This window comes from Tubulanus polymorphus, chromosome 1 (assembly GCF_964204645.1).
Source record: "Tubulanus polymorphus chromosome 1, tnTubPoly1.2, whole genome shotgun sequence".
In the NCBI taxonomy this organism is placed as follows: Eukaryota; Metazoa; Nemertea; class Palaeonemertea; order Tubulaniformes; family Tubulanidae; genus Tubulanus; species Tubulanus polymorphus.
Genome location: NC_134025.1, coordinates 2,366,275 through 2,386,780, shown reverse-complemented (window position 1 = coordinate 2,386,780; position 20,506 = coordinate 2,366,275). Strand labels below are relative to the sequence as shown.

The 20,506-nt window shown below is 37.5% G+C and overlaps 2 protein-coding genes across 5 annotated transcripts in view; one reads left to right on the top strand and one right to left on the bottom strand.

Annotated features, from left to right (window-relative positions):
• LOC141900788 (cytoplasmic dynein 1 heavy chain 1-like) overlaps window positions 1-20,225 on the bottom strand; it is a 49,916-nt gene extending 29,691 nt beyond the window's left edge. For all 4 annotated transcript variants that reach the window (XM_074787835.1, XM_074787851.1, XM_074787829.1 and 1 more), the window contains exons 1-17: window positions 20,129-20,225; window positions 18,017-18,333; window positions 17,539-17,632; window positions 16,507-16,680; window positions 15,952-16,207; window positions 15,462-15,648; window positions 14,864-15,084; window positions 14,322-14,542; window positions 13,911-14,067; window positions 13,739-13,830; window positions 13,225-13,441; window positions 12,440-12,682; window positions 11,858-11,992; window positions 11,564-11,770; window positions 11,397-11,480; window positions 11,117-11,296; window positions 10,653-10,805 (exon numbers count right to left, since the gene is read on the bottom strand). In XM_074787835.1, coding sequence (XP_074643936.1) covers window positions 10,653-10,805; window positions 11,117-11,296; window positions 11,397-11,480; window positions 11,564-11,770; window positions 11,858-11,992; window positions 12,440-12,682; window positions 13,225-13,441; window positions 13,739-13,830; window positions 13,911-14,067; window positions 14,322-14,542; window positions 14,864-15,084; window positions 15,462-15,648; window positions 15,952-16,207; window positions 16,507-16,680; window positions 17,539-17,632; window positions 18,017-18,251 — 2,856 coding nt within the window. In that variant the 5' untranslated portion in view covers window positions 18,252-18,333; window positions 20,129-20,225. The remainder of the gene's footprint in view (window positions 1-10,652; window positions 10,806-11,116; window positions 11,297-11,396; window positions 11,481-11,563; window positions 11,771-11,857; window positions 11,993-12,439; window positions 12,683-13,224; window positions 13,442-13,738; window positions 13,831-13,910; window positions 14,068-14,321; window positions 14,543-14,863; window positions 15,085-15,461; window positions 15,649-15,951; window positions 16,208-16,506; window positions 16,681-17,538; window positions 17,633-18,016; window positions 18,334-20,128) is intronic.
• LOC141900963 (ras-like GTP-binding protein rhoA) lies at window positions 1,086-2,337 on the top strand. Its single transcript, XM_074788000.1, has one exon. The coding sequence runs from the start codon at window positions 1,314-1,316 to the stop codon at window positions 1,932-1,934; it is 621 nt and encodes a 206-aa protein (XP_074644101.1). The 5' UTR covers window positions 1,086-1,313; the 3' UTR covers window positions 1,935-2,337.
• Window positions 20,226-20,506: the final 281 nt, after the last annotated feature.

The window sequence follows — 20,506 nt, the reverse complement described above, 5'->3', positions numbered from 1 at the left end:
GTCTTTATTTCAGAAATATCGAAGGCAAATGAATAGAGGATCTAGATATAAACTGGTATATCCGGCAGTTTATGAACATTGATATAGAAATATGCAGCAATAAACTAAGATTCATCAGAAAACATTTTTTACCGACTTCGGAAATGAAATCAGAAATGCTCGGAAAATAGCTTCGCGAGAAACAGCTTTTAGGACTTCGTTCTAAGATGCACCCGCGTGATACCGTAGATATACATCATCCCGATATTTAATCTTTTTTAGAAACATTAAAATATTAGCATGATTTACGCTTATTGAAATATGTCGTGACACACGACATATCAGCAGAAAGCGATGGCCCTAAAGTGATCTAGAAAAAAATGATTACTTTATCTTGATGTACTATGACTAGAAATAGGAAATGAAAAATTCTTTTGTGACACGTTTCAACGTTGCAGAATGATAACGTGGCTCATTGTTTTAGTCAATACATTTACTGTGGACTTTATTCATGATAAACGCAGCAAACTTATAAGGAAATTTCATAATTTTTCATCGGAATCAAAAAGATCTTAATGATCTTTGTCACAAATTTGGATTGAATAGATTTAGCTTCTGCCCAAACCAAAGATTTTTTAGAACTTGTAGACACGGAAATCCCAAAAGACAACAGCGTTAATGATATGATCGCGTTTTCTGCAGATAGTAATGAGTGAGATGTTGACTGATGATAAATCCTGATCTATGATTGTAAATAGTTCTATATTCCTTCACATATTTGTATACTATAATTCATACCATCTTAAACGTGAAAATAAACAAAATAACAGTAAATAAGCTTGAAAAAAGGTTTTAATGAATTTTCAAGTCTTATTCGAGATTAACAGTTATAAACAATAGTGACAGGGAATCATCGAACCCGGAAATACCCGGTGAATAAATGACTAATATTGCACCAATGATTGTAATCAATTACTCTTTATTAATCCTTGTTTTGATCGCGTGAAGGACGCGAAACAACTGAACAGCCAATCACAGCTCTCGCTGGTTATGTCTAAATATAGAACAACTGCGCTTCGAGTATAAAACCTCAGTCAACTCGAGCACATGTTCAATAGACAAGCAAGAACCAGACGGAACAACCACAACAGAACTTAGTGCGAGATATTGATTCATAGATATACATCTTCGATCTACAGAAATTAGTGGAAAATATTGATTTATAGAAACAAATCAACAGATCTCGGTGGAACTTAGCTATAGAACTTAGTGGAACATAGCTACAGAACTAAGTGGAAGTTAGCTACAGAACTTAGTGGAAAATACCGACTAAAATGTCGCCGAAGAACAAGAATAAACCAGCGGAAAGCATTCGTAAAAAACTAGTCGTCGTCGGCGACGGAGCTTGCGGTAAAACGTGTCTGTTGTTAGCGTTCAGTCGCGATGAATTCGACGAGATTTACATCACGACGATATTCGAGACTTACGTCGCCGATATCGAGGTCGATAATATGAAAGTGGAACTGGCTTTATGGGATACGGCCGGACAGGAAGACTACGACCGGCTGCGACCGTTATCGTATCCGGATACCGACGTTATTCTACTGTGTTTCGCTATCGATAGCCCCGATAGTCTGGTGAACGTGAAGGAAAACTGGCTTCCGGAAATCAAACATTTTTGTCCGCATGTTCCGTACATATTGGTCGGTAACAAGAAAGACTTGCGTTGCGATGCGGTTCTGATCAGCGAACTCGCGAAAACTAAACAATATCCGATTAAAGAATGCGACGGGGAATTAATGAAAGAACTCATCGGTGCCGAGGACTATATCGAATGTTCGGCTAAAACGCGAGACGGAGTTCGAGAGACTTTTGAAGCGGCGACTCGTGCGGCTATTCACACCTCGAAAAAACACCCGAAATCATCGTGGAAACAAAGGTGCGCGTTCTTATAAATAAAACATTGTCGTCGTCTCTCGATGTTTCTAGTCATTCGTGGGTTGCGTGAAAGAACGGATGTTTACTCTGTGATAAGTAGAAATAGTTTCTAGTATTTGAATTCAGTTTGAGTTAATTCTAATTGATTTGATCGAGATATTAGAGATTTGTAGAATAGCTCCGTATACTCTTAGACCCGGAGAAACGATAATAAGATCGAAACCCACTTTATACAAATTTGATATATTGAAAACAATATTGAAGTTTATTTATCACCAATGAATCAAATATGTATTAAGTAGGTTTTTAATATACAGATTTGTGATTGGATGATATATTTTGATGATTATACAGTGATCGAGTACAGTTTGTGTAAAACATGGAATGATGTTAAATACTATATTTGAAAATGTTTATATTATGTTTTTTAATACATGAATATTATATACATGTACATATAAAGAATTTCTATCTTCTGTTTTCATTGTTTTCGAGATAATCTTTGGGACTCGCATGATTTCAATACATAGAGTCAGAGAAATGCAACTCCGGGCAGGTTTTCATAAATCATTCATCGAACGCACACCCAGTTCACCGGTGGAGCCATGGACGCTGCCATGTTTTATTTGTTATAGATGGCGATAGCGATCGATGAATTTGGTCGTGTGACAGTGAAGCCGGATCACCGTCGACCATCGACAATCTACAAAGTATTTTACAACTGACAAAAGCATGAATCTAAGATGATTTCCAAGACACATTTAATCTTTTTTCTCAGAAAACTTTCAAACATTACCATCACCAATAAAAATAAAAATGACGATTATATTTCTATTTCAAAATTCCCGTTATCGAGTTCAGCGAGCGCGTCAAACAAAATGATTTGGTTTGATCGGCAGCAAACGAAGAGGATTTCTTTAATAAAAGGATCATGTTCACACAGAAGCTGTCTGAACGTAAGTGCTAAATGCTGTAGAGGAAGGATTTTGTCTTGTGGAGAATACCGCACCAGTTACATGATAACGCTTAAAAATGATAGGCCTACATTGTTTCCCCGATCGGCTGTATCATTTTGTAAACTGCAATAGAATTTGTAATCAGTTCATTTCTTTTAACTATCGGGTGTGTTATTGTGAAGGTGCCTGCACCAGAGCCCAATTTCGTCCACCCCCTACCCCCCAACGCACGAGCCGAAAAATAAACTAAGCAAATGAAGATGTTGAAAGTGTGTATGCATTATACAACCATATTTACAACACATCTGCACCATTTACAAGTACATTTTCGTTCACAAGTACTTATCTATTCAAATATAAAGGAATTCTTCTGTAACGGTTTTGGGTGTTTTGCGAGGGGAAAATTATGATGTTTATTAATTCAGGTATCGTACAGAAAGCGATTATTACCGGGGTATGTAATAAATCTACGATATTCTTTTCCAAAATTGATATGCTATCATCGGTTTTTGAGTAATGACACACGTGCGTTGACGATGAAAATGCCCTGGAAAAATCATCGAGACGCGTGCCAAAAATTTGCATCCGCATCATTCAGTTCGCATGCGGGGGCCTTTAGTTTGATCATGATTTTTTTTTTAAAGAAATGTCAAGGGTAGAATTTTTAGATCGGCAGCCTGCCGGGTCAACTTTTAAGCTCGGCAGAAATGAGAAACAAGGTATGAAATTTTGAATTGTTGTCCTCATTACCGGACTCATTCAGCATCCATCTCTACGTTTTTGCGTCAACTTATTATTACTGGTAACTTCGTTCAGAGACAATTAAGATTTTTGAATTTTGAATTGAATAAAACACGAAGTAACCGAGCGCAACTAAATCAAACATTTCGTGAAACATCGCCTCGAGAGACTTATACGCGAATGGCGCTTTCTTTCGAAATTTCTAAAGAACCGTTCGAAGAATAAAAATCACTAAAAGTGTTTTTTAGAAAGCTCTTCTCCGATCATCAAAGATCAAGTTAATCATCATTGGCTTCTAATGAAAATTGAATTTGCCGTCTGCTCGTGTCTCGACTCATTTCCACCGTACACGTGATGTAATTCATCTCAATTTTTAAAAATTCCATCGAAGACGGGGGCTGGAGATTTTAGTTACCAAGGATACGCGACCGACGGCACTTTCATGTCGATTGCACCAATTATCGGTAATTACCGCGTTAAGAGTTTACACAACATCAAAAAACATCAACTTAATACACCTGGATCCAGGTAGGCAGTTAGGGGGCAGCACGTGCCGAGGTGCTCGCCCTTTTTAATCTGCCACTTTTATATCAACAACATCAACCACAAAAAATCAAGGCTCGATTTATAAAATACGAAATCCGCCATTGTTGGTATCCCAGTAAGTTTAGCGGTATCCCAGTAAGTTAAGTGGTATCCCAGTAAATTTAGCGGTATCCCAGTAAGTTTAGCGGTATCCCAGTAAGTTTAGTGGTATCCCAGTAAGTTTAGTGGTATCCCAGTAAGTTTAGTGGTATCCCAGTAAGTTTAGTGGTATCCCAGTAAGTTTAGCGGTATCCCAGTAAGTTTAGTGGTATCCCAGTAAGTTTAGTGGTATCCCAGTAAATTTAGTGGTATCCCAGTAAGTTTAGTGGTATCCCAGTAAGTTTAGTGGTATCCCAGTAAGTTTAGCGGTATCCCAGTTTGACTTTGGTATTATTTTCTAACATGGTCGCTACTTTTATTTCACTTACTCCCCCCGACTTTCCCTGACTATTCTCTGATATGCATGTTGTTTACCCTGACTTGCTACTAAGAATCCATCAATTAACACAGTCAAGTAGGTAAGAGACATAGATGGAAACTGTTTGATTCTACACGCGATCTAGCAATCTTAACAAATTTGCCTGACTTATAGCATTTTTTTATACAAAATTCCCTGACTATATTAAAGAAAAGAAAATTCCCAGACTTTCCCTGATTTCCAGATAAGTGGCGCCATCCTGTCTTAATCAAGAAAAATACCAAATTAAACATCTCCTAATGGTGAAATCTGATAAGTAGAAATAGTTTCTAGTATTTGAATTCAGTTTGAGTTAATTCTAATTGATTTGATTGAGATATTAGAGATTTGTAGAATAGCTCCGTATACTCTTAGACCCGGAGAAACGATAATAAGATCGAAACCCACTTTATACAAATTTGAAATATTGAAAACAATATTCAAGTTTATTTATCACGAATGAATCAAATATGTATTAAGTAGGTTTTTAATATACAGATTTGTGATTGGATGATATATTTTGATGATTATACAGTGATCGAGTACAGTTTGTGTAAAACATGGAATGATGTTAAATACTATATTTGAAAATGTTTATATTATGTTTTTTAATACATGAATATTATATACATGAACATATAAAGAATTTCTATCTTCTGTTTTCATTGTTTTCGAGGTAATCTTTGGGACTCGCATGATTTCAATACATAGAGTCAGAGAAATGCAACTCCGGGCAGGTTTTCATAAATCATTCATCGAACGCACACCCAGTTCACCGGTGGAGCCATGGACGCTGCCATGTTTTATTTGTTATAGATGGCGATAGCGATCGATGAATTTGGTCGTGTGACAGTGAAGCCGGATCACCGTCGACCATCGACAATCGACAAAGTATTTTAACAACTGACAAAAGCATGAATCTAAGATGATATCCAAGACACATTTAATCTTTTTTCTCAGAAAACTTTCAAACATTACCATCACCAATAAAATTAAAATTAAAATTATATTTCTATTTCAAAATTTCATTTTCGAGTTCAGCGAGCGAGTCAAACAAAATGAATGATGGTTTGATCCGCAGCAAACGATATTCTTTTCCAAAATTGATATGCTATCATCGGTTTTTGAGTAATGACGCACGTGCGTTGACGATGAAAATGCCCTGGAAAAATCATCTAGACGCGTGCCAAAAATTTGCATCCGCATCATTCAGTTCGCATGCGGGGGCCTTTAGTTTGATCATGATTTTTTTTTAAAGTAATGTCAAGGGTAGAATTTTTAGATCGGCAGCCTGCCGGGTCAACTTTTAAGCTCGGCAGAAATGAGAAACAAGGTATGAAATTTTGAATTGTTGTCCTCATTACCGGACTCATTATGCATCCATCTCTACGTTTTTGCGTCAACTTATTATCGTGTAACTTCATTCAGAGACAATTAAGATTTTTGAATTTTGAATTGAATAAAACACGAAGTAACCGAGCGCAACTAAATCAAACATTTCGTGAAACATCGCCTCGAGAGACTTATACGCGAATGGCGCTTTCTTTCGAAATTTCTAAAGAACCGTTCGAAGAATAAAAATCACTAAAAGTGTTTTTTAGAAAGCTCTTCTCCGATCATCAAAGATCAAGTTAATCATCATTGGCTTCTAATGAAAATTGAATTTGCCGTCTGCTCGTGTCTCGACTCATTTCCACCGTACACGTGATGTAATTCATCTCAATTTTTAAAAATTCCATCGAAGACGGGGGCTGGAGATTTTAGTTACCAAGGATACGCGACCGACGGCACTTTCATGTCGATTGCACCAATTATCGGTAATTACCGCGTTAAGAGTTTACACAACATCAAAAAACATCAACTTAATACACCTGGATCCAGGTAGGCAGTTAGGGGGCAGCACGTGCCGAGGTGCTCGCCCTTTTTAATCTGCCACTTTTATATCAACAACATCAACCACAAAAAATCAAGGCTCGATTTATAAAATACGAAATCCGCCATTGTTGGTATCCCAGTAAGTTTAGCGGTATCCCAGTAAGTTAAGTGGTATCCCAGTAAATTTAGCGGTATCCCAGTAAGTTTAGCGGTATCCCAGTAAGTTTAGTGGTATCCCAGTAAGTTTAGTGGTATCCCAGTAAGTTTAGTGGTATCCCAGTAAGTTTAGTGGTATCCCAGTAAGTTTAGCGGTATCCCAGTAAGTTTAGTGGTATCCCAGTAAGTTTAGTGGTATCCCAGTAAATTTAGTGGTATCCCAGTAAGTTTAGTGGTATCCCAGTAAGTTTAGTGGTATCCCAGTAAGTTTAGCGGTATCCCAGTTTGACTTTGGTATTATTTTCTAACATGGTCGCTACTTTTATTTCACTTACTCCCCCCGACTTTCCCTGACTATTCTCTGATATGCATGTTGTTTACCCTGACTTGCTACTAAGAATCCATCAATTAACACAGTCAAGTAGGTAAGAGACATAGATGGAAACTGTTTGATTCTACACGCGATCTAGCAATCTTAACAAATTTGCCTGACTTATAGCATTTTTTTATACAAAATTCCCTGACTATATTAAAGAAAAGAAAATTCCCAGACTTTCCCTGATTTCCAGATAAGTGGCGCCATCCTGTCTTAATCAAGAAAAATACCAAATTAAACATCTCCTAATGGTGAAATCTGAAATTTTCCAGTATTCTGTCAGGATAGTTTTACTTAAATTTTTAGGATGCTAACAAAATATCAAGTACCCTCCACATACCAGGATATCGCCAAAATCGATGCCTGCATATTCAGCTGTGTTTATATCACTGTTATATAAACAACATTACAATTTACAACATTTTTCGATACTTGTCCATTACGAGACAGAATTCCAGTATTCATACCATTGATTATTTATTCTACATTTGTATGGGTGAAAAAAAATTGGCCACAATATAAGAATCGACTTGGAGATTAATGAACAGGTTTTTCAGCGAAGACAATTATTTGACGCAGACACGAATAGATAATATATAACTCATAACACGTAAGGTTTGAAAAACATTCCACGAAAGATGAGTCAATATTTTTTTGTCAGATTCTAAAACGAAAGCAATCCCTTTAGATTATACACGTGCTTCAGTCATCTTACATACGTTTTTCCAGGGCCAAATATCTAAATTTCATAGCTAATACAGAGTCCGATCTAAGGAATAAAAACCACTTGCCCGGGGGCAAGTAGGCCTATATCTGAAATTTTATACTTGCCCCCTCAAATATCTACTTGCCCTACACAAGCAGTCCAACTGTTGTATCGATTGGGAGATGGCTTTGAGATACAAAAACACACTAGCCCGGGGGACAAGTGATAATGATAACCTATTTGCCCTAATGATAATATACTAGGGCAATCAGACAAGTGCTTAGATCGGGCAGTTTATGATAACAAATACTATACAGGCCGCTTATACTAAAACCACAAGCAAAAATTATCCAGACCATATTTCTAAAGTTCCATAGTCTTTTCATAGCTGCAGACACAAAACTTAAAATTTCATTACTTTTCCGAGCCTTAAAAAATAATTACTAATTCCAAGACTAGAACGAACGAACGTGATAAATGATAATGATGAATACATTGAGACGTGATGTTGACAGCTTTGTAAATGATGCTGTTTATTCATCTGTCCGATTACATCAGATTTTGTCTGCAGTGAAGTTCGTGGAAATCACAGAAATGCGAATGACCATTTCTAATAAGACACACGCAGCATGACACGAGAGTGACACGAGCTTCACGAGGATGAGCTTCATCTTAAAAACAATCTACTCAATATCATGGCCGCATACAATTTTGAACCTGACTATTCCCTGACAAACACGTTGTTTTCCCTGACTTGATCTACTAAGAATCCAATCAAATAATGCAGTAAAATACGTATGGTATCTGACATAGATGGAAACTGTTTTATTTCATGCGCAATCTAGCAATCTCAATAAATTCCCTATTAGCTTTTTTACTAAATTCCTACACTATTCCCTGATTTTCAGGTTAGAAGTCACATGCAATTGTAATAAAAAGATCTCATTATGTGGAAATCTCAAAGTCTTTCTACTTGAAGGTGTCATGTGTCGATTGATAGATTTTATCTTTGCACTGATAAATCAAAAACCCCAAATCTACTAGAATTATAAAAGAGTACGTGATGCTTAACAGTAAGCTGATTGCAAGTCACCTAGAATTACTGACAAATGACTAAGTACGTACCTACCAACTGCACAGTCTACATTCTGGACTCTGGTTTAGGTACATTTTTGTAGATAGCCACCAATGGACATAATATAGTTAGTGAAATGAAAGAACACGAGTCGAATGAGACCCGAATCAAAGAGACCACTGTAAGAAAACCAGCGAATATTACTGATAAAAGCAAATAATCAAGAGAACTCATGTGACAGTGCAGTGAACACGGGCTGACGACAGTTGCTAATGGAATTCACTGGAGTCAGATATTGAGGCTTTTCTTTTCATTTGCTTTTACCCTAAATGGATTAGCGAACCCGAAGCCATTTGCAGCGAGAATGAGCAGCGCGAAGACCACCGTCGGATTCACACGATGTTCGTCTCTCTCTCTCGCCCTCCGGATCGACGATCAAATAAAACTCTTCTCTAATTACCGTCGGTCATTCGTCAAAATCTTACAAAGACGTTCGAATGCATCTCGCGGTAATGACTCCCATTGAGCTGTGATGAAATGAGATGACACTCCCAACCACGAGACAATTAATATTTTTCATGCATGTCTCATTTGATTGTTTTGAGGGGGTTATTTTTAGCTACGATTTATCAAATCCTGCTCATCATTCATTACTGGCCAATCAGGGTCACAGCCACATTGTGAATTCTAGACAGTGAAGAAGCAATAGATCTCGAAATAAAGGACGTACTAGAGGCTCATTATATAAACGTGAGGCTGAGGGTCCTGGCCCAGATATTCTGAGCTCGGCTCGTACTATTTGCCATCTTTGATGTTGTAGCTTTGCATAACTCCAGGGCCGAACATCCAGATTTCAATAGATACAGAGTAAATGAGGAAATCACTGAGGCAGAATTTAAGTTTATGAAAACAAATACTACGTCTACAGTAGTAAAACCACAAGAAAGATTATCCGAACAACATTTCTAAAATTCCATAGTTTCAGACACAAAACTTAAAATTTCATCTTTTTCCAGCCTTGAGAAAATAATTACTAATTTCCAGTTTATTGTGAGGTCGAAAGGCTTCGCTAATTAGTAGATTGAGTTGAAAATGCTTCTGGAAGTTATAGGTCTGTATTTTTTTCGAAATCATGAAGGTCAACAGAACTGTCAACGACATTTCAGCAGTGACACCCGAACAACCGAATGAAAACTGCTCATTATCTCTAGATGGAAATAGCAGCACATCATCAGAAAGGTTACCATTGTTATTGTGTTGTTGATAAACTATTGATATATAAACGTGAATTTGAGACTCATTAGTAGAAAATATCGATAAAGTATCCAAATATTGAGTTGAATAGATACAGGATCAAAACAAATACAGCTGCTGTCCTTGCTGCCTATTTCTATGCATACTGATTTATCATTCTCTAATGAACTTTACTTCATCCCCCACAATATAAACAACTCAAAAATAGAAAATCTTTCTTCAGATATTAATCACAGGCGCAGATTTAGAATATTAGTGGAGAAGTTTTAGTAACAGTCAGATATTTCCTCACAATTTCCAATGACACTAATTAGCATCCGTTAGTATGAGTCCCAACTATTATCATTTTGCTATAAGCCCTTATTGGTTAAGTTCTGAGTATGAAAAACCCTTGAAATTTGACTGAAAATTTACATATGGCCTAACCAAATGTCATTAACCAAAGCCTCATATTACTGAGTGACGAACAAAAGACACGTTTAAACTCATTCTACATTTCTTCATTTGAAACGAAACATTTCGAACTGATTGAAAAAACATGACATTTCACTGACCTTGATTTGAGGTTCACCTCCTGGTTTATGAGCTTGTTGAACCGGCGCGTCGGTATCCATACTCAAATCAATCTGTTCTTCCGTTTGTCCGCTTAAACATTTCGTCCATTCCTTTAAACCGGCCTGAAGACGATTGGCCAAGTGTTTCTCAACCTGAAAACATTCAAATCATTCATTATCGATAAAAGTGTTCAAAATGAGTTTTAGAGGAGCTGTAGTGTCGAATCAATAAACATGAAAACAGGTTGTAATTTGTAGATTAATTAACCTGACATAACTAGAATACAATAGCGGCGAAAACTTGTACATGTATCACTAATAAAATCAGTTAACATTACATAGCGTCCACATTTACTGATTAGTCTTCAAAATGTAAATTTCACTCTTTAGAAGCAATACATAAGTGGCTTTTTTTCCAAATGAAAATGAGGGTTACTTTCAGGAAAACTATTTCTATATATTACCTCCTGGTCTAGTTTGGCGACCCATTGCGGTAAATTCGAGTACTGGTGTAAGCTCAAATCGTCGACAGCCTTTTGTATTTTGTTCAGTATATCCGCGAATACGGCGCCGGAATATTGACATGTTTGCAGCGAACGCACTTCAATATCGATCAATTCTTCGACGGCTAACAAATCATCAACCTGAAAATGATAACAGTAAATGTAGAAGACAACATTTCGATATCTGCGGCTGGTTTCGCACATCTGCCATCTATCCTATAAACTGTAGTAGTTTACTCACCTTCTCCTGATAGTTGAAAACTGCTTCAGCGAGTCTTTGTACGTATGGATCCAGTTTGTACGATTCCCAAACTAAGCCGATACCCTGAAATAATCCACATCAATAACGGGTTTTACGGGTCAACGCTACAAAAAAATCAGATATACACAAAGTATCGATGAATTTACCTCAGCAATCAGAGCCTGTACGTCCTTTCTGAGTCCCGCTACTAACAAACTAATAGACTGTCTCTCTTCTACTTTCTCACAAGTTCGTTCGTAAGTTCGTACGCTTTCGATCAGCGAAATAGCGAATGGATACAGTTGATTAGCCTGATGAGCCTTGTTAACAATCGCTAGCGGTACTCTGAATCCGAGCCATTTCAGATTTCGTACCTGAAATGAAACATATACTTAATAGTCGTTCATTCGAAGAATTTCACTAAAATTATTCGAAAATTCCCGATTAAAGCCGATTTTTACCTCCTTAGACAATGTAATGATGTCCGGTAAGAAGTTCACTTTCAATTTGAGAACGTTTCCTTTTCCGACGACTCGCGAGCGTGTAGATTCAATCAGGAAAATACGTCCGGAAACTCCGAGCTGTTTCTGTTGAACCTGTTCATTGAACGTTCAAACGTGTGTTACTGTTTATTTCATATCGGAGTTATGGAACCACCAATTTTGCTAGTGGACAACTACAACCGGATTTCTTCAAGATTCAATAAAATCTATCCATGATATCTCAAAATTCTATGAATGATTTTGCGCTACAAATTAACCCTGAAGATTAATCTGGGCCCGGTTTTATAGACTGGTATTAACTTTAAACCCGGGGGCTAAGGCAATTCATTCTCAGTCAAGTTAACCCCTGGGCCCAGTTTCACAAAAAAGGTTTATCTCTTAAATCGATTTAATTTCTTCACTAGTTCAGTTTATCTTAAATCGATTTAGGCCTTAATCCTTTTTGTGAAACTGGGTCCAGGGTTAATGATAATAGCAGTCTACAAAACCGGGCCCTGGGTTTCTCTTGAGTCATGATTAGTAGAATTGTCAGATGAGTACCTTCCTCTGCCAGTCTTCAAACACATCTTGCGTATTCAGTTTCAATTTGAAACTATCTCCGTCCGCTTTCAGTTTCTGTCCTTCGAGATGTTGTTCCCAACTTTTACCGAGGACGTCTTCGACGCGGCGCATGTAAGCGTTCAGTTGTCTCTCGATCTGACGAGCCCAGATTATTGAACCGGAGACCGGCGGTAGATCGCGTACTCTACTCATACGACAAGCTTTACTGTGAGCGTACTGAACCTATAAACATAGAAAACAGATTTAATACTTGAGAGAGTTTAGTTTGCTGTAGTCCCATAATAAAACTTTTAAAAGCCAAATTAAAGTGTGGAACTTCGTAGAGACTCAATCAACTTAGGCTCACGTTCAGTAAGGGAATTCGAATAGTTCAGTCACCACATAGTGAACAGACTTGTTGCTTGGAGCATTTCATGGGTGATTTAAAATGGAAATGGGGCCATCATTAAAAGACAACATACTACAGGGATGTCGATATTTTAGTGGTAACTGGTTGATTAAAATAAACTTCAGTTCATCTTATAGTAACCGATGGTGTTTGACATGGTTTTGGATTTGTCCCGTCTCAGAGAGAACTCCGATGTACCCTGGCCACTATCACTCTAGATGGTTTCGACATAAGGATTGTTGAAGTAAGTTGCGCTTAGCAAATGGTCCTGGTTGAAACAAGAGCTTAAGACAAATCCTGAGTGGGAGTAGCCATATTGACTCAGATGCACTGAACAGAACAGTCATCAGTTGACTCGATCCGCTATAGATCTCACCTTGAACTTTTCATGCAGAAACTCGATATCATCTTTAACTCGTTGTATGAGTTGCGTTTGATATTCTCGAATAGCTCCGCGAATGTGAGGTCTCACGAATAGCGCGTTAAATCTCGAGAATATGCGGAACATCTCGTTTGCATTTTTCGCCGTTCCGAGTTGATCTCGTAATCGCGCTGTAATTCGTGTTTCAACACGATCGATCTTCTCATCATATCTACAAAACATATAATACATCAATAACTACATCACTTCACTCGATAGCAGCGAATATTAGGAGTACAGTAAAAGTCATTAATAATGCCACTGTTGGGGCGAATGAAAAATATGGCCTCAAAACGAATTTGGCATTAAAACGCAGCGCCATAAAGAATGGTATTATCATTGAATTTGAGTTAGATTTGACAAATCTGTTCTCTACAAAATCGCGTTGAGTGAGCAATGGCATTGAAAAAGATGGCATTATAATGAACTTTGGCTGTATTTTTGAGAATGATCGCAATGGAATCCTGACCTTTTGATAGAGTTTTCCCAAACATCGGTTCCTTCTTTGGATACGTCCAAGCTATCGACCTCTTTGACGTTCTCATAAGCCATGTTCACCTCCTATAAAATGAACAAAATCTATGGAAATAATCTCCGGTATCGTTTATTAAGAAATGACTTCAATTCGTCGATGAACAAACCTCGATAGCGTTAGCATCAGCAGCGTCTAAACCAGCGGGTTCGGATTTCACAGGTTCGTTACTATCACCGGTAGGACTACCGGGACGCGCGACGACTGTAGCAGGACGCAATACACGTACGATCACCTGACGTAGCTGATCGTGTTGACGACGAAACCTTCAAATATTAAACATATCAGTTTTATAAACATAGGATTTTATACCGTGATACAGTTCCACAGTTCCCCGTGAAGAGTCAACTCAGTGAAGATGAAATTCTGAGTCAAATTCTAATCGAGGATTTTACTGTAAGGAAAAAAAATTCTAACTCCAGTTAGACTGAACAACTGGGGCATGGTCTTCTAACCTTGTAACTTGTAAATGGAATCAAGTTTCGCATATTTGATTTACGTCACTAACCCAGAAACTTACTTTCTCATTTGATCGAGTCGGTTTTGAAGGCGTTTATGAGCTGGATTCACTCTCCAAACCATTTTCAAATGTTCTTCGCGTTTCTTCTTGACGAGATCTCGTAATAAACCTTGTAGTTTATCGTATTCATCGTCCCACGTGGTGAACACATCGAAGCATGAATTCATCACTTTCTCAAACTCTTCAAACGGAATATGCATCAAACGTCTGGTACTCAGAACCTATAACAACACATTATCATGAACAGAATGTCAAACCATCCAAAACAAAGATTATTTATGATGAAACCCAAAATTTTGAATGAAATCTCTATGCAATCAAATATTTTGAGTCTTTAATTGTACAGTTAAGATATATCCCTTATTTTTTGTATTTAATTTCCACGATGATAACTCTTGGTGTCAATTCTAGACATTGCATTAAATAAAACATTTCATTCAAAAATTCTGAACAGCTATCATTACACATGATGATAGACATGTACATGTATAAGTACAAAGTCAAATGACTGCAATATGAGCGTGATGAGAATTAGGAAATACCTTAAACAACTGACTGCTCAGATCTCTAGATATAGCTTCAACAAGACGTAATGCTCTTTGAATTGGATACTTGGTCGTCTTGATCTTTCTGAGATGAGTGAAAATCGCTTGCAGAGCCGAACAGATTTTATCCAGTTCCGTGGCTGATAGCAGGTCATTCAACGGGAAATCTTTCATCAACGGATTATAATCATTCACTGTATCGAGTGCTTGCTTCAGACCTGGTTAAATACCGTTCAAACAAACATTAATTACAATCTTTAACCCTTTCAGTGCTGACTAATTAATACCCTATAGTGCTGGAGATAATTTGAAAATTTTAAGAAATTCCACCCTAGTGTGTTGAATAACAGGAATACCACTGTAGTGCGTCTACACCGCGGCGCAGTGTATCGTTAGTTACTAATATTTCACTATGTTTGACAGGTGCTGCCATTTTTCAAGAGAGATAATTACCAATTACTAATTACATCAATACACCGCAATGCGGTGTACGAGCAAAATTTATCACTGATTTATAGACCGCATTGCGGTGTAGACGCACTGAAAGGGTTAATCAACATTTTACGACGACATATAATTAAAACGATCGCTATACCTGGATCAGTATCGAAACTAACGAGAGCGAAGAAACGTTTTCCGTGCTTTAAAGTGTCAAGCGTCAGAGTGACTTCGATGCTCTCGATTTTCTCTTGGATACGAAGTAACGCTCGTTCTAAATTCAACCAGAAACTGATTTCTTGCAGCGCGGTTCCCGAAGCGGGATCCCTGTCCAATTTAGTCACCTAAACAGATATATAATAAACAAACAATATCAGTGGTTTATGCCGATGAGTGAAGGGTGATGATATTCTGCAATGACTCATTTTAGGTTTTAACCAATAATAAATCTTAAAGACCTAATTTAAAACCAGTCTCCTAATTTTTACCCAAATTCAGCCGAAGGCATTCATGAGTTTTTGATAAAACCCTCAAAATTTCAAATGACATAATTATTCAAAAACCTTAATATGTCATTTTGAAATTAAAGACCCTCAGATCATTTCCCTCGATGCTCTGTTGATTGCATGACTGGAACTGATTCAAACCTTCTGTATTTCTCTGATCCATCGATTAACTCCACCTTGAAGAGCGTTTAAAAACTGATCATCGTCCACTTTATCTCCGAAATCACCAGCTTTCGGTCGACGCCCTTCTTCACCGGCTTTCTTAATCGCAGCCGCAATTTGTGGATGAACGGCGAGAGTGATTTCAGGAATATCGATGTTCTGTTGTAAATGCAGAAGACCCATTTCGAGTTCTGCAATCTTTTTCTCCACTGAAGGAGCCATTTTATCTCCATCTCTACAAATCATTTTCATTATCAAAATCATTGATCATTCGTTAACACTATATATAAATCAGGGTATAACCATTGCATCAATCGAATCTAGAATTTGGAGACTTTTTTAGGAATATCTATCATGGTAATATGAAGTATTCTATAGATTTCAAGTTTGGATACTTTTACTGACTTTGCAGACAAAAATACATCCAAACTAAGTGATTGAGGGTCCTTAAGAAAAATTCTTCATTCGAATAAGTTTTGAAGGAATCAAAGAGCGTAGTATGAATTTTAAATTTCCTATCTATATCCAACTGACCTATCAGCTCTTCCCGATTCTCTGACGTAAGACTTGAAGAATGGCCCGACCGCGTTGCTCACATAAGAATGTAACGTTTCATAAGGCGAACCCTCACTCAAACTCATCACACGTAACTGAGCGCTGAAACTCTTATCCGCTTCCACGATCTGCCCTCTCTTTATAACAACAACACTAAAACAAAGATTCACTTTCATAAATAATTAACCGCGATGGAAATTCATGGCCAAAATCAAGTCTACCCTGGTCTCAGTTGAGAGGATTCTTATAGGGAATCCTCCATCCCCTAAAGGTTGCCTGATTAAATTATAAGATATCCTCAGGGGGTGGATGTGGCTTATTGAGAGGTTCCTTGAGCCACTCTTCCACAGCCAAAACAACTAGACACCAAAAATTCCCTCACTTCATCTTTCTTAAATTCTCAAGAAAAGAGTCTGAAAACCCAGATTTGCCCTGCAGGGTAAAATAAATCTGTAATTTCCTGATTTTCCATAATCTGTAAGAACCCTATGTTTATATGAGATAAAGGTTAATACCGGCATGGAATGTCATAAATTGATGCCAATTTTTATATATAAGTTATGAATAAAACTCTGCATAACAACTTCAGTTTTCGACTTTCATGCCCTCAAGACCAGGTGAGAACACATGGGAATGGTTGCCACAGAGACCGAATATCAGCGGTCTTTTATTGATTACATCGATATTCAATTGACGATCCTCACCGCAGCACACTTTCAGTGAACAGCTGTAGTTACAATAAACTTCATGTATTTCTGTGTATATAACCAGTATATTGTTTTGACTTTCATGACTTCGTCCAAATATGGTCTTAAATCGTAAGCTTATGTTGTTAGTCTATAGAACTAAATTGGTCTTAAGACTGGTCTTGTATCTAACCCATGACTGTGCAACTAGCCCCTTATGCTTAGACGGATTTTGCCAGTCCCAGTTTGACCGGCAAGGTTTACGTTATAACAGATCATTGAGAAATCTTTTCTAAAAGTGCCATCAGGAATTGTTTTCACACACCTATTTATTTTGCTTCCACTATAGTGCACCTCAGTGCTGATGTTATATGAAACCTGTGCAGCCTCTCCATCATTTCCTTCTTCCTCGATATCATCTGAAATCATTAAGAAAACATCTTGCAACTGACCGACGATTGGGTAAATCAATTAAAGACGCCTCATTTGATATTATGGCTGGTTCGTATTCAATTGAATTATCTATAAAAACAATACTACAATACTGTGATATATGTAGAGAAGAGATGCCATCTTTCTCATGAACGAGACATTTATCAAGATTTAACTGTATCTTTCCTTTTAAAACCAACATTAATATATTCATCAGCTTGCATTCAATATGAAATTTTCTTTGCATTTTCAGCTTTAGAGGAACACAGTAATGTGTGTAATTTCTATTTCACAGTTGTCAGTTAAAAAAACGGTGTCAAATAATATGCAACGGTAAATTTTATAACCGGGTTGCTTGATGTATCCCATACCTTTTGAGGCACCTAAACGCTGGATGACAACTGCTGTAACTTGTGAATCGCCGACGAATTTTTTCAGACATTCTCGCGCCGTCCTGTCATTTAGTGCATCGAGGAACGGTTGCGGGAGAACGTCATCATCTTCTAACAAAACGGGAACAACCCTTTTCAGATATTTCACAAACGCTTCGACATCAGCCACTGTCTGTGCAGCCTCCTGACTCGCCCCCTCGCCCGTATCAGCCATATCGATGGCCTTTCAACTTTGTCTCACCAAAGATAGTCTTTCTTCTTTTTTTTCTTATAAATCACAGAATGCAAAGGTAAACCTGTAAAAGATAGATTAATATAAGAATATATCAAAAAAAGCATTGTTTTATGAGGTTGATTGAAATGATGCCTGTATTGTTTTGGTTTATTGGGTTCCCTGATGAAAATGTATAAATTGAATGATGATTGTTATAAGTCTTGGAATGTAAACAAATCATTTCAAACATTGGTTGTTTTTCCAGCTATTGGCTAGATATTGAACTGCAGTATCAGTATCAGTATCAGCATATAAGTGAGTGACCGCTCTGCGATCTTGCACTGGTTAGCTGTACATAGTCCGTTATCTGCGTCGTAGTGCGCTGCTAAAAGGGGATAGACTAGTTTCAGTTCATTTTGCTTTATAATTAAATTTCAGTTCGTAATTTGTCCATTGCTTGTCGAGTTTTTTCTTGAATAGGTCTAGTGATTCGCATGATACAACATCATCAGGTAGAGAATTTCAGATATTCACTATTCGAAGTGCTGAAGTTGCCTATATGAGTATTGCAGTAGTGCAGTCAGTATGAGTGTTTGTTTTATTGAGTATACAAACTGAAAAAATATTATTTGAAATGTGTTGGGATTTTCATTTCAGTAGGAGTTTTTATTGCAGTTCTCTTATTTCAGTGAGGGTAGTTTTTAAGGTCCAATTCTTTTATGTCAGGGAAAAGGTATTTCTTCAAGGGATGATATTCTTGAAATGAACCTGATGCTTCCGGGATTTTAAACCTGGAACCTACGGCAATGAAGTACTGGACAAAGTGAACTGGAATGAACTGACGCATCTTGATAAAGGAAGAATACATTTCTATTGACATAAATAATGTGAAAACATTTAAAAGTTTAACGTTTGGTCATCTCACATTTAATCAATAATCTTGATCTAGCTCAGTAATAACTCTAACCCTAGATTGTCTCGGGTGGGATTTGAACCTGGGCCTCCAGCTTTCAAACCCTTTGAAATAACCACTGGACCACCAAGTCAGGGTGGGTGATATGTGTTAGTTTGTCTGATCAGCAGTGGTGACCATTCAGGTATGGTGACCAGTCAAGCATGACTGGATCACTGAAAATATCATATCATTATCATCAGACCAATCACAAAGTAGAGCAGTTCCTCATCTCCATTTGTTAGGCTAAGGGCTCAATAGTACCTTAATCCCAAATTATACAGTAATTCACTGGATTTATACTGCTGAAGTAGTGGGAAGGATAATACATTTAGGGTCTAGTCCTAGATGATGAATGAAGTGCTTGATAGGGCTGCCAGAATGTGATTGTAACACAGAATGTTTTGGAGGCTGATCAATCGATCAGTCGAAGTAAAGAGTACACTCCACTGTCTGTGACTTTAACTAATCCTTTTAAATTAGGAGTTTTTCATTAGAAAATAAGCAAACAGGCTTCAAAGGAATGATGAAGCCGTTAATTATATTCCTTGACTTTTACTAAAGACGCCCACTTAAAAACTCGACCTGTCTACTGCTGTAGCCTGCTTGGATTTAAAATTAATTAAGATTCATGGTACTGTCACAGGTCTGACATATAAGTTTGGCATTTAAGCTTATATTCCTAGGGACATTCGATTTAAGTGATCGGTGGTGTGCACCCAGGCTTCCTTGTAGGTGTACTACTATTCAGCAGGTATTGTACACTTCGATTTTGCCCCGCCCCAACCGGAGCAAAATTACACCTGACACGACTGAAAATGGCACTGGCAGACTGACTGAAAAGAAAATTCAGCAAAGATAGGATATTCAACAATGACGAGAATTAGTGCGCAATCAAATTGACAAGCATAAGGTCAACACTCACGCGCTTGAATAGAATAGGAGGACAAACTATACGAGTCGTGAGTGAGCTGTGAGTAAGTGAGCTGTGTTCATCTGGTCGTTCATCTATTCAACAACCCGGAAATGAGTCTACCTTCCCACAATCCTTCACGCGCCGCCTATTACTTCCGGCTCTTCTCTTTTGTACAAAAATTTGTATTGAATTGAACACTTTATCATATCCAAAGCATATTCGTTATAAGTTTCGTGTTTAAATTTGTGGTCCCTATCCCATTAATTTATACTACAACTAGTATAAATAAAGTTAATTTGATTGAATTTATATTGGCCGGCCGAAACGTTGTGTTCGCTGAAAAAACAATTTTTGGCTTGGAAGGTGGAATTTCTTCAATTCAGTTCA

Excerpts from the sequence above, each read along its gene's own strand:
- LOC141900963 (XM_074788000.1), top strand. The coding sequence starts at position 1,314 with ATGTCGCCGAAGAACAAGAATAAACCAGCGGAAAGCATTCGTAAAAAA.